Here is a 19,466-nt window from a genome sequence, read left to right on the forward strand (position 1 = left end):
GTTCTAGGTATCTAGAATAATTCTATTGGCTTTCTGAGACTTCCATCGAGATATATGAGCACTACCATCAGGCAGATGAGGTTAGTCTAGTTGAAAGTGCGATACGAAGTAAGCTAATGAGGGGATTTAAGTATTACCCTGAAGTTTTTGTATTGTATTAGCAGTGTAGTAGTGAAATAAAGTTGAGTTCAACTATACAGTGTGGTTAGTTATTGCCGAACCCACAGGGAAAACCATATAATAATGATAGAACTGAAGCATCTGAGAAAAATTGTGAATACTTATAGGTAAGTATACTCCAAACAATTATTTATTTAGAGAATACATGCCCCTCAATACAACTAAAGAGACATTTTTTAAAAACAAACAGAATAAAAATATGTTCAATAATCTACTTTTTGAAAAAATAAAATTGATTTCTCTGCATTCGTGCATTTACTGGATGTGGTACTATATTCGCTCCATTCAGTGAAGAAAAAACAGTAAAATTTCCAATAATGATCGGGAGTTACATGCTGCAACTCATAGTTGAAGAACATAATGAAGAAGTACTTTTCAAAAAAAGTATCTATTATATTCTCACAATACAAGGAACGACCAATATTTTTAAATAATTTGCGGCTGGGTATAGGAAAATTTGTAGGTGTGGTGTAGGGATACAAATTAGCAGTTTCTGCATCACTCGTATAATTACTTGACATTTTGAAAATTTTAAACTTGAAATATAATAATATGTTCACACCACAGGCGTTAAAACGTAACTGACCACCCTATAACAATGAATTCCGCCAGCCGATTGCAGTTAAATCTGATTGGCCGGCGTAAGGAGGATCGTTTATTTCTCCCAATAGATGCAAATGTGCATGGTGATTATGCTTTAATCACGCATCTATCTTTGTTTGGGTTGCTTTGTTCGTTGGCCGAATATAGTCTTATCAAAAGAGTGTATTTGCGCGATCAACAATGGAAAAATAATGCTCTAATACTTCCTGAAGGGTAAACAGATAGATGACTAAAGCTTGGCAAATTTAGCTGTGCCTCTAAGATACGCAAACGATCCACTACCAATTTTTATCAGGAAATACAATCGAGAAAGTAATTTCGGCAAATGTTGACAACTACACATATACCAGTAGGGAACGTGAACCCCAATTCTTATCATTGTGTAGGTGGAAAATAATTGAAAGATATATATCTATAAATCAAAAATGAAACAATTCGTGGACACAACACTCCAAAAAGGTGGGCAAACCGCGGACACGTGTTTCTGGCTGTTTCTGGCTATATAAATCAAAAATGAAACAATTCGTGGACACAACACTCCAAAAAGGGGGGCAAACCGCGGACACGCCAATAGCCACGTGTTTCTGGCTATTGGCGTGTCCGCGGTTTGCCCCCCTTTTTGGAGTGTTGTGTCCACGAATTGTTTCATTTTTGATTTATATCATGCACACTCGATAAAATCTCTCTCTCTTTCTCTCTCTTTCTCTCTCGCTCTCTCTCTCTCTCTCCAACCTTTTTAGTGCGTGTGTGTAGCGTGAATATGTGTTTCATAAATAAAAGGTCGATATTCTTCTCCCCAGAGGTCCGCTTTTTTTCAAGAATTTTGTCCTGAGTAGTCGAATACCTAGGCTGACGTTCCATCAATATTTTTTTGTTATTTGTCACCTTTCTCCACTCCATCGAAATTCAAGTTTATGAATCTCGTTTCGCAAAGACTACCTGCTATCCTGATAGTCAATATCTCTTTGATATGAAAATTAATTATGCATCTACGTAAAATTACCACATCAGCATCATCAATCACAATTTTGGAATATTCAATAGATTTCTTTTTATTTGGAGTTAAAGGGTTTTTTTCTCACCATTTTCTTCTTATTTTCGCACGCAAACCCCTGTGGTCTCAGCTACTCTTCTTGAACCTTCAAAGTTAAAAGGGGACTTATTTTCCATCTGCAGTTGCTTACGCTTGCATAAATCTTAATATGCTGTGCACAATTTCTCTGCTTTGTCCATCAAGAACCTTGTTTTTCAGTTTTTCGTTTCAGTTGTCTAAAAATAATAACAAATTTGAAACCTAATAAGCATTTGAAGATTGATTGAAGTTAGTATAAAAAATAAAAATAACGAAACAATGGGCAGATGCCTTGAAAAAACAAAATGAAATATAGATATAATTTGTTTGTTAACACAGCAAATTATTTTGATCTGTAGCAGATATTAATTAAACAGAAAATTTTAAATTGAAACAAAAATTATACAACAAATAAAATCAAGAATAGGTATGCTATGTGGAATAATAAAGTAGTAATAGTTTCAAAGTAATATTTCGATTGTTAGTGTACACGATACCATATTCTTCTTTCATTCTTATATTTTATTGTGGGTTATTATTTCTTGTAACTATATAAATCATTTTGTTTTCTTACGATTTCACTTGAAAGTTTCGGACCTCGGAACATTGTCAACCATATTCTGATATTATTCTATGCATATTTTCGAAAAAATCAATAATAATAATATAATGGCTTGAAAACAAAACATATATACCTATATAATGCCAGTATATATACCTATATAGTACCTACCAGTACCATTCATATGAAATATGAATTATACAAAAATTGAATTATTTGTGAACAACTAATCAAAAATATTGAAGAAGGGATTTTTTTTAATTCCAGGTAGGTACATACAGAGTGGTCCAACGAAAAGTATACACCTTGCTTTTCTCCTTTTTTTGTAATTTAACGCAAAAATGCTCGGACAGGTCAATTTTGCTTTTGAGGGAGACACATTTTAGATGTATTTTTCTATCTGTGCCTTCAACCCCCTAGCGAGGGTGAGTAACAACCCTAAAATTTTAAATGGAAAGTGGGGTCGAGTACATTTGAAAGGGCACAAAATTATCTTCCCAATAATACCTAATTTGTTGTATTTCACTCAAACATGTAGGTATTATGAAGAAAAACAACTACAACCCAGTACTTTGAAATGTGTAATTGACTTAGTAGAATCCTACTTCAGCAAGTGCTGAAAATGTGACCCATTTGCTTCCATACAATAATACAGATTTTGTTCAAATCTATTCCTAACATTCTGTAGCATATCAGGTGTTATACTTCTGCACTCTGATGTAATTCGTTGGCGAAGATCTTCTATGGACTCGGGCTGCGTAGCAAAACATTTATTTTTCAAGTGTCCTCAAATGAAAAAGTCTAAAGGCGATAAATCAGGTGACCTGGCAGGCCATTCGATGGAGCCTTTCCTTCCAATCCACCGAACAGAAAAACTCTCTTACCGGTGCAACATAGTGAGAAAGTGCTCCATCTTACTGGAAATGAAGCTGATCATTATTATGATTTTGGTCATTTTCAATTATTTCTGTTAAGAGAGGATCAATTGTATCTTCAAGCATGTTCAGGTAGACCTCACCAGTTAAATTCCCAGGAATAAAAAGTAGCCCTACGATATGACTACCTAATATGCCACACCAGACATTGATTTTTTGAGGGTACTGGGTATGGACCTCTCGGAATAAGTGTGGGTTACCGTCATCCCAGTAACGGCAATTATACCTAGGTATTCACAGCTCCATTAAAAAAAAATGTACTCTCATCGGAAAAGCACGTGTTGAATGATAGGTGCGGATCATCAATTAGTAGCTGGCTCAGTTGTTCACAAAATTGCAGCCTTCTATCAGGATCATCTTCATTGAGTTCCTGTACTAATTTAATTTTGTACGGATGAAATTTATAGGCTTTTAATATCCGTATTATGGACGAACGGGAGACACCTGAGGCTGCAGCAAGCTGACGGGTACTTTGAGTATGATCCAATTCGACATGTCCCAAAACAGCGACTTCCACTGCTTCATTTCTGATCGGTTTCGGTGGCTGGTGTTTCACATTACAGACAGATCCGGTATCGACAAACTTTTGGACTAACTTGGCAACGTACGAATCATTCACATTGTTCCCGGGATGACTGTTATTAAAGTCTAGCACAACTATTATGTTGATAATAAAGTTTAACAATTTCAACTCGTTCAGGAATGCAATAAACCATTTTTACAGTAAAGTTGAAATAATTTCAAAAGCAATCGAACTGAATCAATGAACGTTTGCCTAAATTCTTTTTGTACACTTATCTGCTGTTGTTATTCGAACCAAAAAACGCACGAGAGAAATTGAGGAATGTAGTAGTGATAAAAAAGCCGTTTTTCCGCATTTTCATTAACACCAAAAATATCGAGTAAATGTTCTTACTTTTTGTATAACTATTCAAGTAAATACAACAAATTAGGTATCATTGGAAAGAGAATTTTGTGCCCTTTCAAATGATATATCACTCGACCCCACTTTCCATTTGAAATTTTAGGGTTTGTTACTCACCCTCGCTAGGGGGTTGAAGGCACAGGTAGAAAAATACATCTAAAATGTGTCCCCCTCAAAAGCAAAATTGACCTGTCCGAGCATTTTTGCGTTAAGTTACAAAAAAGGAGAAAAGCAAGGTGCATACTTTTCGTTGGACCACTCGATATGGAAAGTTTTAATGAAACAAAAGTAGGTATAGGTATGCAAATTGGTGAGATTTCATTTTTCAAAGAAAAAACTGATGGATTGAATCAGTTCATTTGATAATTTTCACTTTTAGGTAGGGTTGCAAATGGATATAAAGTCATGTAGCCCTTTCTGTTCGCGTTGCTGTCAGTGAAGGTGGAAGCTGTCCTTTTTACAGTTTTGGGAGTCCTTCTCTATACTTGTTACTGCAAAACTGTAATGAAAATTTCAAATAACCCTCATGTAAGGTGATGATTTGCCAAGGTTCACCTATAAAAATAACATAGCTGTAGGAATTATTCTTCATCTACTAATGGACTTGATTAGTGAAACGTACGTCGAGAAAATGCAAATATTTTTTTCTGGGGGTGGAAAAAAAGTTTTGAATAAATTGTTTTTTCTAATTTTACTTATCAACTTATAAAGTTGTTGATTAAATTGATATCCATGTAAAGTCCATTATTTGGCAACACAAACATGGATGTTATTATGGATACCGTTTTATGGACTTAAAACGACTTCGGGGGGTACTTCGCGGGGGGTATGTATTGTTATTCCATATGTAACGGACCTGAAATGGACAATTAGGAAATATCTTTCAATCGTCATTTACTTGTATGTATCTACTACCGGTTTAAAAAATGAGTACTTAGGTTAGGTCCAAAGTGAGTGGGTCTATTCGACCCTCCACCGCAACCCGTAATGGTTTATTGTGGCTCACACCTATTCTCACTCGGCCAAACAAACCCAGCTTCTTAACGAAGCCGATTAGTTTATATGGTGAGTGGTCTTTCAGGTCAGATGGTAAGAGTACGGCTCTGCGGAACTCTAAAGACCTGCTTCGGTCCCCAGCGGGGCAGGCACAAAGTTTATGCTCTGTTAATGAGGTAGTCGGATAGTCAAGTTGCAAGATTCCCACCTTGATACCCACGACAACCTTTCCATATGAGGGTTTTTGCACGTCAGCTACACCTGATGATGCCTTGGATTCAGGTGAAACCTCACTTGAACGCAAACGTTTGCTAACCTGCTCATGGGGGGTTAGTTCCCCCACCTGAGACAGATTCTGCGTACGCCACAGCTCTCGCTCCTGAACTAAATTTACAGGGAGGTCAGTTGGAGTCGTTAACTCGACATCCATCTCCTCTGTAGACTCGCTCCTGAACCAAATTTACAGGGAGATCAGTTGGAGTCGTTAACTCGACATCCATCTCCTCTGTAGACTCGCTCCTGAACTAAATTTACAGGGAGGTCAGTTGGAGTCGTTAACTCGACATCCATCTCCTCTGTAGACTCGCTCCTGAACTAAATTTACAGGGAGGTCAGTTGGAGTCGTTAACTCGACATCCATCTCCTCTGTAGACTAGTTCCTGAACTGAATTTACAGGGAGGCCTGCTGGAGTCGTAAACTCGACATCCATCTCCTCTGGAGACTCGCTCCTGAATTAAATTTACAGGGAGGTCAGTTACAGTCGTAAACTCGACATCCATCTCCACTGTAGACTCGCTCCTGAACTAAATTTACAGTGAGGTCTGTTGGAGTCGTAAACTCGACATCCATCTCCTCTGTAGACTCGCTCCTGAACTAAATTTACAGGTAGGTCATTTGGAGTCGTAAACTCGACATCCACCTCCTCTGTAGACTCGTTCCTGAACTAAATTTACAGAGAGGTCAGTTGGAGTCGTAAACTCGACATCCATCTCCTCTGTAGACTCGCTCCTGGATTAAATTTTACAGGAAGATCAGTTGGAGTGGTAAATTCGACATCCATCTTCTCTGTAGACTCGCTTCTGATCTAAGTTTACAGGGATGTCAGTTGGAGTCGTAAGCTCGACATCCATCTCCTCTATAGACGTAGCGTCAGGAAGAATTTTTTAAGTTTACTCTGGCCATAAAGGTCCCACGAGTAGCTTACGATTGAGCCATCGTTGGGATGCCATTCAGTTAGGGAATAACAGAATCACAAGTGATTATATCATTCCCGTATCCAGCGGGGCTACGTGGAAGCAGGCATCCGATAAGTACTTACTTCTTTTTCAAATATTTTTTTTCAAAATGGCAATGTTGAAAATATGTAAAGTGCAATGTCTCACTAGGAAATAAACATTTTTTTCTTTCTGTCCAAATCAGTGCCATCACAGGTCCAGTTTACATATCATTTGCATCTATAAATCGTGCAAACAGGATGCCAAATAAAGTACAAGTGATGTATATTCAATGTCGAATTTATGTTCTTGAAATTATATGTCCTTTGTTTTTCTCAGTCCAATATTTTTCTCTTTATTGTACAAGTCATTTCCAAATCAAGTCTTTCGGGTTTGGAAAATGGATATCCATAGGATATCCGATGGATTTTCTTGTCCGTCAAAAAACGTCCATTGAATATCCGTGAAGTTAATTCCGTATGTCTATTGGTCATCCAATGAAGGTGAACTCAAAGTTGCACAGAAAAAAAATTTACGAATATTTTTTAATTTTTCCAACAATCAAATTTGAGTTATCACTGAATAGATATTTGAAATCATAAATCATACGTGAATTTCGACTCTTACTTTCAAATCCATGGACTAATTCTTACATTGAACAGTATTGTCATTTGTTGAAATACTCAATATTTACAGATTCAAAATCTATCAAAACATGTGTCCAAAAATGTAGTAAAATGTGGGTTTCCGTTGAATATTATTATATCTACGAACGGCAACACCCAGAAATTTGTATTCAGTTTAATTTTTTTAGTATGGTTCACCTTTACAGTGGTACTTTGCAAGAATACTTTTTCGTAAATCTTTTTTTTTATTCACGAGTTTCTTATCCAATATGTTAATCAATTCATCTCGAAAAAATAAAATTTGATTCAAAATAACTGAACTCAAATTACAACAAAACATCTGAACATTAATAATTCATCAAAGAACCTAAATTAACGTTTCACTATGGCCGAAGTATAAAATCTATATATACAATATTTCATTCGGAAAATACTTTTGTTGACTCATTACCAGGAAAAAAATAAAATGCACTTCCAGAAATTCGTCTATTCGTTTTTCTTTTCCATCTTCTCTCATAAGATCGCGATGAAATAAGTTTTTCATTGAAACATCATTGCATTCAAATCTCCTCTGCTTGAAAATGAACTGGGGATATTTTTAACAATTCACATAAATTTGTATAGAGTTAGTCTCGTATGGAATTACATTTTGCCTATATAACCATTGTGCTTCAGGCCAATAGTCTATAAACATGGGGATAGTTGGCGCTATGTGATGATGCCAGCTATTTAAAAACAGTGACTAACAATCTTGTCAGTCACTGACATTTGAACTGTGTGTCACTGTCACTTTTTGACAGTGACAATTAAGCAAACTTAAAATTGTAGACTTGTACTAAAGATCATAATTGAAAAATGTCTGGATTCGGAGATAATTTCGATCAAACTGATGAAGATCCTGCAGCGGAATTCTTAGCCCGAGAGCAGGATGAATTAGCTGGTCTCGAAGATGAAGTAAAACCGGCTGCTGTCACGGTTCCTGTTTTAAATGGAGGTGAGTAGATTTGCAGTAAAGGGGCGTAGATCGCTGTTTTTTCAATATATCTCATATTGTGGATTCTAAATATCCTTGTTTTCCAATATATGTAGCGAGGTGTGTTTTTTAGTTTTGATTTTAATTTCATTTGGCGCAGTTTTATATTTTGGTCTTGCCTGTATTTTTATTTTGTTGCTTTATGTGTAGATGATCCAACAAATTCTGCTGGCAGTTTTGAAATGGTCGAAAACAACGATCAGGATTTTTTCGAAGAACCAAAGTCAAATGGTATGTATCTTTGAAGTCTGCATTCAGCTCCTCTACAGAGAACTAGGTCGAATCTATGGTGGCCACAGATGTTACACAATACTTGCTTTGAAGGACTTAATTGTGAAGGGTGAATTATATTAGTTAATAAATTGGTTACTAAGTTAATATTCTTAGCAGTTCGATGTAATTCTCAGTGAATGAGCTGCTCTTGATAGTAAACTATTAATCATTTTGCACATTTTGTTAAGTATTTTAATGGAATCATACATTATTCTCTAGATACATCCTCTTCCTTCATTCCGAGATATGAAGAAAGAGTAGAACCAGAGAAAATAAGGATATGGAGAGAGGAACAAGTGAAAAGGCTTGAAGAGAAAGGTAAGATTGATTAAAATTTTTGGTCATGAATAAGTGGCCCAAGGATTAATTATTTTCTCTCATTTTTCAATTTTAGATGTTGCTGAAGAAAAGAAGAAGTTGGAATTGAGAGACATTGCCAAAAAAGAATTAGAAGATTGGTATAGAAATCATGAAGAGGCAATAGCAAAAACAAAAGCTGCTAATCGGTAAGTGCATACTCACTGTTACGATGTTTATAAAACTTAAAAAGGTGGCTACAAAATTACATTTTTTTTCAACTATTGAAAAAAACAATTCTGATGTTTTGGTAAAGATTTTTCACACAATATAGAGTAAGTAATGATGTACTGAAGTATCTTTTATATACATTAGATGTCGTGAGGTTTTATCTCAGGTTTTAGACCTTTTTAAACAACTTTTTTTTCATTTCAAAAATAATTATGTAGTATTTATAGGTGCTACATGATATGATTTGAGGTCTCACATTCTGAAAAAATCCTGCCAAAATTTTGTGCTGCCTTCGTATTCTTACTGTTTATTATCGTCATATTTTCTCAATAGGATAATTTTCCAAATATATCAACGTCATCAAACATCGAATCACAAAAATGTTTGCTTTAGAAATGTATTCATCTATAAGTTATCATAATGCAATAAAAACATATTGACATAACCAAATTCAGAAACTGAAATTGGACTCGTAGTATGAACTACAATTTGATGTGTCATATATTTATGTTATTTATGTGAATATATAAACTTGTTAAAATTGAAATGTTGCCTTTCTTATATAGCGCCTTACAAGGTGTCATTGACAGCCTATTAAACATTGTACATATTATTTTTTTCTGAACTACATAAGTTTTATGTGCTTGTCATCCACAGAAAATGAAAGAAAATTGAAGGATTGACTGTACTAACTTTTAGTATAAGGCTGTAGAACAGAAAATGATACTTTGTCTCTTATATTTCAAATTAAATAATAACGCTGGCTTAATTTTGGAAGAAGTTTTATGTGAAATTTCCAAGTGAGTTTTTCGTCTAAAATTAATCCTAAAACACTGATTGTAATGGTGCTGATGGTATTAATATATAAATAAGCATCTGCAGTTATTATATTTTTTGGTGAGATCTGCATGTTACCGGTTTTTGTTGGATTTAATACATGCCCCATTCTCATAACAATACTCACTGAATTCCTGTAATGCTTTATTGCAATTGCCAACAAATTGTTTGAATTGACAATGTGATGTATCATTGGCATCAGGATTGGCAGATATTTTATTAATGTCACTTATGGAAATGGAAATTCCAACTATAGTGCCTGGAGTACTCCTGCAGAATATTTCATTGAATCAGCTCTTTTATTATCGAGAATAATGCTTTGAAAGCAGTTTGAGATTCAACCCAATGGTATGCTTTACCTTCATTTCCATTCCCTCTATTTTCATTGATAATAGTTAATGATCTGAAAGCACAAGCAAGATAAAAAATATATAGTTTTTTGTTCTTCAATAAATGATTTGTAAATGAGATCCAAGAAATCGAAAGGACATGCTACCTTGACCAGATATTTTTCTCAAGAGAATTTATCTACTTGAAATTGGGATGATTTTGCAACGTTACTTGGCAGACGGACTGCAAGTCGCCATTATGCTCCCTAGTCACTCGAGGAGTTATTAACATTGCCTACCCAGAACACGAGGCTAATGACCAGAGTCAAAATATGGCTTTTAAGCCATATTGGTGTTATTTATTATAACCCCACAAAAATTGGATAATTTTTGAGAAATCAGTTTTGTACTTTGTATAATTCAGTTTTAAGATACATTTTGTGGACTTTTTATATTACTAGTAGTAGCATAGTAGTTCAACAAAATAATTTAAAAACCCAAGTAATCAATAATCAAGATACACTAATTGCCTTTTCTAGACAATTTGAATTTTTATTTAACAATGTGAGAGGACATTACTTTCATTGATGATGATTGATTAAAATTATTTTTATTACATGCCTTCAAAAGGGATGCTGCCAAGTGAGTATATGTTCTATTGATTCCAGTTTTTTTGTTTTTGTTGTCTACCAAATATTTTATCAACGAAAACTTGTTGGTTATATTTTTATTTTGTTTCGCAATTTCTTTTACTTGTAAATAAGAATGTTGTGAGTCCCAAGTTATAAAAAATTAAATTTTTATTCCAAGAATATAATAATGAGTATATGAAATATTATGTTAGGTAAAAAATTTATTAGAAATATTTATCATGTTTTTAAATGTTTATAAAATTTTTGTCGCAGGAATGCCGAAAAACAATTTGTTGCTGAGGATGATGAGTTGGAACCTGGGACAGAGTGGGAACGCATCGCTAAACTGTGTGATTTCAATCCTAAAGCTAAGCAGGGAAATAAGGATGTTACTCGAATGCGCTCCATAATTTTGCAAATGAAGCAAAACGTTCCTGTAAAAACTAAGGCATGATTTTAATAGATGATTGAATAGTGGTTATAATGAAAGATTAGATGAAATCACCAAATTAAAAACTCCCTATTTAGTTATTCCAATAATTGAGCTATTACGACTTTCTTGACTTTGGTGTTATCATCATAGGTAAATACTAATGATTTTAATAAAGTATTCCACATGCTAAAGAATTTAGTTTTCATGATCCCATTTCATAATTTTATTAATATCACCGAACTTGGACAGTAAAGAGATATCTGACTTCGCGTGAACTTGGACACGAGAGAGAGATAAATATTCCTATCATTCCATCCTTGTTATCAGGTAAATCAAAATGAATGTCTAGTGAGAAAAGTAAAAGTAAAAAATACTCAAAATGTACTTGGACTCTTCGAATTGTTCCATTATTTTTTGGAAAATTCACATTGAAAAGATTTTGTTAATGAAGAATATATTCAAAATATCATTCATAATATAGTAAGTGCAAAGGTCAAATAAATAATATATTTTTCCTTTTGCAAAAACTATGGAATCCAAATACCTAACATGTCAAAACCTAATTGAAGGTATTCATTATCAAGCATTACGGATGAAATATAGCAGTTTTTTATGTGGAATAAATAACATAACAAGAAATATCAATATCATGATCATTTTTAGATGAATTTTAAATTTACCAGAGTTGATGCAGTGATATGAAATATTCAGTTTGAGTACCTACGTCATGGTTTACGAGAGTACTGGTAGGTCGAAACCGGGCGGTTCGACGTGGGTGCTTTGTTCACTCAATCGGCTGATGTGTGAGTCGATGGTTCAAGCCTCGGGCTGAACGCTCGATTTTCACTTTCTATCGTCCAACCCGTGTTAGGAATCACACATTAAATGGTAAGACCTTTTTAGTTCTTGGCTTGCACAAGTTTCGACTTCTGAGGGTTGTAGTTTGTAGAGGTGCGACAGCAGGTTAACGGAAAAAATATATTTCAAAAGAATTGCTGAAGAGCGACAAAAATAGCCGATTGTAAACATAATCGGAAGCGAAATTTGTTTCGCTATACAATAGCTGTCTCGAGCGGCAATGATAGGATCATGGTTCAACATTCAACCAAATATCAACACTTGCGGTGCATTCGATCTAAATGAAAATTTATTTATAAAGCATTATAATTGACACTATCTCAAAAGGATTTCAAATATGTATGTATTTTTTTTTCTATGTTGGCTTCTCTGTGTATTTGTCATTAATGTCTTTTCTGTCATCTGTAGATGTTTGTATTGTCAATTTTTTGACTTTTGATGGAAATGACTCAATCTGGAATGAGATTTCCGAAAAAAAATGCACCTATTAACATCATATTGGTCAAGATCGAAGCAGAAATTAGGTTTAATTATTTTTTTTGGCAACAAACCGAATATATCAATTAGCGGCAAAAATAATTTTTCATATTTGACACAATCATAATATGTGAACGAGCGTCAACTCTCACGTTTTTGCTACAACCTCACTTATTTGTTTTTAAGAAGAAATAATAGTATAGGCAACATCCTTTACCAAGAATCAATTAATGACTAAAATGAATAGAAATTTTGACTATTGGCACCACCTGGTAGCAATATCAAAACTACCCCACTTGGATCTATTCATTTAATGAAGAATCAAGAGTACCGTAGATCAAGTGTTTTCGTCGAAATATTTTGCATAGGGAGGGGTCCAAGTTATTACACCATGGTGTTTCTACGCATCATGATTATCATCGTTGATATTTTATTGTCCATATCAGTAAGGATTTTGTTTGCAATACATGTATTTTTTCTGAGAAGGGATACTCCGTGTATTTATCGGTAGTGTTTTCTCAGAGGAGTTAATGTTCAAATTGTTATAAGTTTGGAGTTTTATTTGCTTTTTTTCTAATATTTATTTGGGGTGACGTCTTGAAAAAGATGTAATGAATATGACAGCTGATGACATTATTAACCCAAGCAGAGTAACCAAGTAGAAACATATTCATGTGCTCCAAATGATATCCTTATACTCATTAAAACAGAATAGTCAACTATACAACACCAAAGAGAAAGAGACAGACATGCGATTTCAATCTCTATGTGAAAGCTTTGATTCGAAAAAGTAACCTCAAAAGAAGAAATTTGTTTCTCAGGTTAATGTTAATATACCGTATTTCACTTGAAAAAAGGATGCATTTCATGTTATAATGATGGAGACAATACATATGTGTGAAATTGTTCAAGTTTTTATTGCAATATTGTATATAGGGTGTCCAACTCATATTCCAAAGAACGTTGGGTACGAACCACTGAACTTGAATGCTAATTAAGTTCAGTCGTACGAACCTAAACATCGACCAAATATTATTATTAATGAATTCAAAGAAAAGAAAAAAAATATTCGCTGTCTCTGCTGTGTTTGAACAAAACACACCTATTTAATCAGTGGAAAGTTTGTCACCCTGAATTTTGAGATTTTTTAGCTCATGGTGTGTTGGTGACATTGATGAGAAGTATGTTTTTGTTTCATTTTGTGAGGTTAATTTGTTAATTATCAGTTTGAAAATGAGTTATAAGTTTAGGTACGTGAATTTTATATTTTCATTTAAGAACTACGATTAATTTGTGTGAAAGTTCAATAGTGAAGTGAAATGGGAATGTTCAGTCTTTATACTTTTTAGGTTAGCCTAACATATTGAAGATAATTAAAGAACATATATGTATATTAGTTTTAGTCCAGAATGCCGGCAGAAAATATTCAGTATTCAGAAAAATATTGCGATGAACATTATGAGTATCGTCATGTTATTTTGCCTCCAGATTTGGCTAAACTGGTGCCCAGGCCTCATTTAATGACAGAGACAGAATGGAGAAATTTAGGAGTACAGCAGAGCCCGAACTGGGTCCATTACATGCTTCACACCCCTGAACCGCATGTGCTTTTGTTCAGGAGACCTTTAAATGGAACAATTCAATAGACTAGAATAGAGACATTAACATAATAATGGTGATACATTTTGGTTTCTGGAACCAAGAAACCTGTGTAATGTGAGTGAACAAAATTTGTTTAAAATGTACATATGGATAAGTTTAATAAAGTATATGACATTCCTTTTTCAGAAAGTACTTCTTATTGAACACTCCCAGAAAACATGTTGAGAAAACCACTCAGTTAATAGGTCATGGGTACTTCACAACAATCTGGTATAATGATAATAACATTACACATCATATTGTATAGGAATCCCGTGAATGATATCTGACTTGATTCCATTACGAATGTTTGGAATATAAACGAAATAGAGAAAAGTGTTTTTTGTATAATTCCGAGTTCATATAAAAGTATTTATTTTGAAAGTATTTCTCTTTCCTGTAATTCAATGTTTATATGAAAATAGCTGTTTCGAGAGGGCTTTTTCTTCCGTTTTGTATTTGAAAGTTACTTCTTTGTAAGATCTACACATCCTTGTATAGAGCTAATTTTTGAAAGACTCCCACATTTTTTGTATCCAAAAAACAACAAACATTTTTGGGAAAAAAGGGTTTTTGTTTTCTACGAAAAATGTGGGAACTTACAAAGAAAGGAAAAAAGCAATTATTTCAAAATAAACTCTTCACAATGATGTGTAGATCATGCAAAAAAGTAACCTTCAGACACAAACTAAAAGAAAAAGCCCCCTCGAAACCAAATACTTTCATGTACACATTGGATAGATAACACGAAAGAAAAAGTACTTTCAAAACAACTACATTGAATTATACAAAAAACACTTTTTCCTATCAAGTTTGTAGTCCAAACATTCATGAAATCCAATATTTATGAAAGTAGTTGTTTCGAGGGGGCATTTTTTCCAGTTTGTGTCTGAAGTTATTTCTTGGTATGATCTATATTTGATTAAACAATCCATTTTACAATTTCCCACATTTTTTGTATAGAGATGGAGAAGTAGAAAGCCAAAACCTTTCCTAAAAATTCACCCCTTGCAATTAAAATAAATATATCTACTCTGTATGAAAATAAAGCCTTGTTGTGAAAGTCTATCAACTGAGTTCAGATTAAATTAATGATAATTCAAATAAAAGCACTGGCATAAAAATATGTGAAAACAACAAACAGGGCGTTTTGTTATATTGTTCGGCTTAGTTCAAATATTTTTGATAGACGTATCTGAACAATGAATTTTGTAGAGGGAATGCTTCTCAACGAATTGAAAAGGAGATATTTTTGGGGAGAATAGTTTTCAGAAAGAAGTAGGAAGCCAAAAGGCTGACCGAAATATTATTTTGGAACAGGTATTGAATATTGAAATAATTTTCTAATAATGCATATTCTGAGTGAATGATGGAAACTGAGACGATCCAAATGGAGAAAAAAACAGATCACCCCTCAACACCCTCCTTTTCTCTTGTCATTTCCGGAGATTTTTTTGCGGAATGGGTAATAAATATTGAAATTATTTTCTGAATATGCATATTCTGAGTGAATATTGAAAACTGAGACTATCAATATAGAAAAAAACTTGATTCATCCCTTAACACCCCTACTTTACATTTTTTGCTGAATCAGACTACGTCATAATTTCAGGCTCCTATTACCCTACCACTGATTTTCTATGTGTTGTTTTGTAAATTAGTGTTTTAAAAAATGGGTTCTGCAAGCTTCTTCGTTAAAATGACAACTGATTCGAAATCTTTCACTTTTTGGAAATTTTGATCGTACAATTATTTTAGGCTTCTTCCTCATCATATCCATTAATTTGTTGCTTCTCTACTGAATTGAATATGTGGATAACTACCTCAGTGTCCGTGGGTTGGCCTACCTATCGGGCGCGTTCCCAGGTGGCGGATATGAGAATGCCAGAGGAGACTGGAGGCCCTGTCCGGGAAGCCAATGTGGCCTTAAGGACGGGGTCACCGGACTCCTGGTCAGTGGCAGAAATAAGTAGGGTAAGGGAACTAAAACTTCCCAAAAGCCTTTGCAAAACATGCCACCTTGGACCAGCCTACCCAACCTGAGGTGTAAGGAATCGTGCCGACAGATGAATGGCTGCAGGGTGATATGCGGTTACGAACGATCCCCCTGGGGAACTGGGCGGAACCTCATTGTAATCAGCCTACCTCTGGTAATGCAGGGCTCTGCCAGAGGTGACCAACTCTTTCCTTGTTACTCGTGGGAACACACATGAATGAAACAGAAACAACAAAAACCAATCCCGAGGCTGGACAGAAGTGCTCACCTTAATCTAAGGCGGTGGCTGGGGATGAACAGAAATGTTTACCCCAATCTACCGCTTGAAATGAGGCTGGACATAGCAGATCACCTCATCGTGATATAATACACAGGCCAAGGTGTAAGCGCATTTGAGGTGCCGAGGCCAAAAGGAGAAAGAAAGCGAAAGAGGCAGAAGTGGCAGCAACTATAAGTGCACCCTCCTCCTCCCCAACTTCACCTCCAAAAGCAAGGGCACTTCCTGCGGCGGGCGCCAAGAGCTCCGCCTTGAATAAAGGCATAGAACCGGTTAGCCCTGCAGGAAAGCTTCCTCACTTGTGCACTTCTACGGAGGGAACCCCAAGAAGGTTGAAGAAGCCGCGCAACGACAGTAATCTCGCCGCACCTTCCAAAACCTTCGCGGAGGCCATCTTGAGATACCTGAAGGTTGCCAAAGAGAGTATGTGTTCGGCGAGTCTTGGCCTACACCTGCCAATATAAAGAAGATGTCTCCTAGTGATGACCTGTCCACCTTCCTGGAAAGGACAGGATGGACGATGACCTGAGGTGACAACTCAGGTGAGGACGTACAATGGGTCACATGTGGCCTAAGTGCTGTGGGTCTACACTCACCCTCCCTACTCTACAGATAAATAGATACAGAACTACCTCAGTGCACATGGTGGAGGCTGAAATAATTGTTTTGAATTATTCTTCGAGTGTAGGATTTCCATATGGATCGTCTCAATTTCCACCACTCACTCAGAATATGCATTTTCAGAAAATAATTTCAATGTTTAATACCCATTCCGCAAAAATTCTCCGAAAATGACTTGAGTAAAAGGGGTTGTTGCGGGGTGAATAAATATTTTTTATAGATTGTCGCAATTTCCATTTGTGATGCACTGTTTGGAACCTTTGGTGTAGTAATGAATATTACTGGAGTCTTTTCCCAACACCAAACCGTTATTTTAACACCTCGACACGCGTTTCAATCACCAAGATCTTCCTCTTGAAGATGATCTATAGGAATATCTTCCTCTTGAAGATGATCACTTGGTTGAAATAACGGTTTGGTGTTGAGAAAAAACTCCAGTTATATTCAATTTTCACTGTTCACTCAGAATAGGCACTTTCTGATATGTATCATTTTTGGGAAATTCCTGTTTATTGTGACTAGCAAAGCAAAAATTAGAGACTGAAGATAAAGCTGGACCTCCTAGCATATAAGGAAGGCTCAATTCATTTGAAACCTGAAACTTCACTAAGTAGCTACTATATATGTATATATAACATAGTAAATTGAGACTTTATTGCAAAAAATCTTATGAGGAATAAATTTTAATAACAAAAGTTATTTTCTGCTATAGAATGAAATGTTTTATTTCTACCTGTGGGGTACTTGGACTGAATCATTTCAAACAGAAATATATGCCAGTGCTTTTAACTAATTTGAAAACAATTTTTGAAATCCCCTTTTCTTTATGAACAAATCTGTTCCGTTATACGAATTCTGGGTTGCAGATATGCATTTTACATATATGGACTTATTGATGATAACACACTGGAAGCAGGCGGGGCCTGCGTCTACATTGTTATTAAATAATTACCTATTGTGCTATTGAGCTCTCGCTCCCGTGAAAGCAGAAACGCCCAGGAAATGATGATGAATTTTGAAGCTTTCTTCACATCGAAGATCCTCTGTTTATTCATATTTTGGTATAAAAATTAAAAATGTCTTGGTCGAAAAGATTAGGCGAAAATGTTCCACAATCAGACAAAGCATGTAATTTTGAAATTCCAGCCGCGAGTTCGATGTTTTTCGATCAGATAGTAGGGTTACACACGCAGTTTTGGGCATTTTTCAACAAAAAACACGTTTTCCTAGGTAAGTTTTTCCTATCCTTGATTTCATAATATGAGCCTTAATGGAACTGGTAGTAGAATCGTGTTCCACAATCAGACGCTGTCAGATTGTGGAACACAATTCGTGTTATTAAAAAAGTGAATGTGAATATGTGAAAAGGCAAGAACATACCGTATCTGGATGTGGAACATGTATGTTCCACAATCAGATAACTGCCCTTTCATTTTTAAAGAAACATTTTTTTAATTATTTTTTTGGTTTGTGATGTATATTCTACCATAGAAACTTATGCACAGCCTTAGTTTGTATTAATGACAATCACATTTTCGTTTGTTTGATAAATAAGGTCAAAATTTAGCAAAACCTATTTTGTATCTGATTGTGGAACACTCTGCCCTACTTGTTATGCTCTCTGGAAGTGAAATGAAAACACTCCTCCAAAAATATTACAGTAATATTACTGCCTCTGGGTGAAGAGTATGTCAAGAGTTAGACTCTTCACCAGACATGAACTATTCTTAGTATTAACATGTTATAAAAAGAGCTTGTATTTCTTCAGATTTTCAAAAAATCACTAATGTGTACAATGCTTGTTGTAAATGAGAGTAGCACTGTTTTGCTTGGATTCACCAAATGAACCCATCATTCTTACCCTTGATAGTGACGAATCGGTGTTAGCTTAATTTAGAACCCTAGCTGAAGCAATGTATATGCTCTTTTTATTTAAAGTTTTCAACATCTAGTAACTACATCAGATGCAAAACAACTCGTCATTCATCCTATCTGGATACAACCTCTATGATCAACCCCAATAGCTTCCCTAAGGAGCAAATAGAAGTATACTAGTACTACTACTATACCTATTGACGCATCTTGACATACGCATCTTGGCTAACCTGGGATACAGAGACCACTGCCATCAATTTTTTATTCGTCTGGGTATTATGCCTCTGCCTACTTTATATATTTATACTGTTCTGCTAGAAATACATCGCAATAAAGATACTTTACTAAAAAACTCCGACATCCATAACCACAATACCAGATCAGCTGACTTACTAAATACTCGTTATCACAGGTTATCTGTAAGCCGCAGAAACTCCCTAAATCTGAATCTATATAACATTCTCCACCACTCTATCAAAATATTGGAATTCAAAAAATTTAAATTAGTCCTAAAAAATTACCTACTAGAAAATTGCTTTTAC

At 35.0% G+C, this 19,466-nt stretch overlaps 2 protein-coding genes and 1 long non-coding RNA gene across 6 annotated transcripts; 2 read left to right on the plus strand and 1 right to left on the minus strand.

Moving 5' to 3' along the window:
- Nucleotides 1-7,895: 7,895 nt before the first annotated feature.
- Clc (Clathrin light chain) lies at nucleotides 7,896-11,373 on the plus strand. The gene is made up of 5 exons (XM_023172632.2): nucleotides 7,896-8,108; nucleotides 8,298-8,378; nucleotides 8,640-8,738; nucleotides 8,815-8,926; nucleotides 11,020-11,373. The coding sequence occupies exons 1-5, from the start codon at nucleotides 7,970-7,972 to the stop codon at nucleotides 11,198-11,200; spliced, it is 612 nt and encodes a 203-aa protein (XP_023028400.1). The 5' UTR covers nucleotides 7,896-7,969; the 3' UTR covers nucleotides 11,201-11,373.
- LOC141485419 (uncharacterized) lies at nucleotides 9,010-12,544 on the minus strand. Its single transcript, XR_012467194.1, has 2 exons — nucleotides 11,904-12,544; nucleotides 9,010-10,188 (listed from the first exon to the last, which is right to left on the minus strand). It is a non-coding gene; the product is annotated as an uncharacterized lncRNA (long non-coding RNA).
- A 1,109-nt stretch (nucleotides 12,545-13,653) lies between these two features.
- Nucleotides 13,654-14,305, plus strand: LOC111512699 (cyclin-dependent kinases regulatory subunit). 4 transcript variants are annotated; one of them, XM_074182181.1, is made up of 2 exons: nucleotides 13,654-13,764; nucleotides 13,864-14,305. In XM_074182181.1, the coding sequence occupies exon 2, from the start codon at nucleotides 13,924-13,926 to the stop codon at nucleotides 14,158-14,160; it is 237 nt and encodes a 78-aa protein (XP_074038282.1). In that variant the 5' UTR covers nucleotides 13,654-13,764; nucleotides 13,864-13,923; the 3' UTR covers nucleotides 14,161-14,305. The 4 variants fall into 4 exon arrangements, with proteins under 4 accessions (XP_074038282.1, XP_074038284.1, XP_074038283.1 ...); XM_074182183.1 differs by having other exon boundaries at nucleotides 13,673-13,764; nucleotides 13,912-14,305; XM_074182182.1 differs by having other exon boundaries at nucleotides 13,709-13,863; nucleotides 13,912-14,305.
- The last annotated feature ends 5,161 nt before the right edge of the window (nucleotides 14,306-19,466 follow it).

This window comes from Leptinotarsa decemlineata, unplaced genomic scaffold (genome assembly GCF_025532065.1).
Source record: "Leptinotarsa decemlineata unplaced genomic scaffold, Ldec_3_MD MMD2_tig00026328_RagTag_RagTag, whole genome shotgun sequence".
In the NCBI taxonomy this organism is placed as follows: domain Eukaryota; kingdom Metazoa; phylum Arthropoda; class Insecta; order Coleoptera; family Chrysomelidae; genus Leptinotarsa; species Leptinotarsa decemlineata.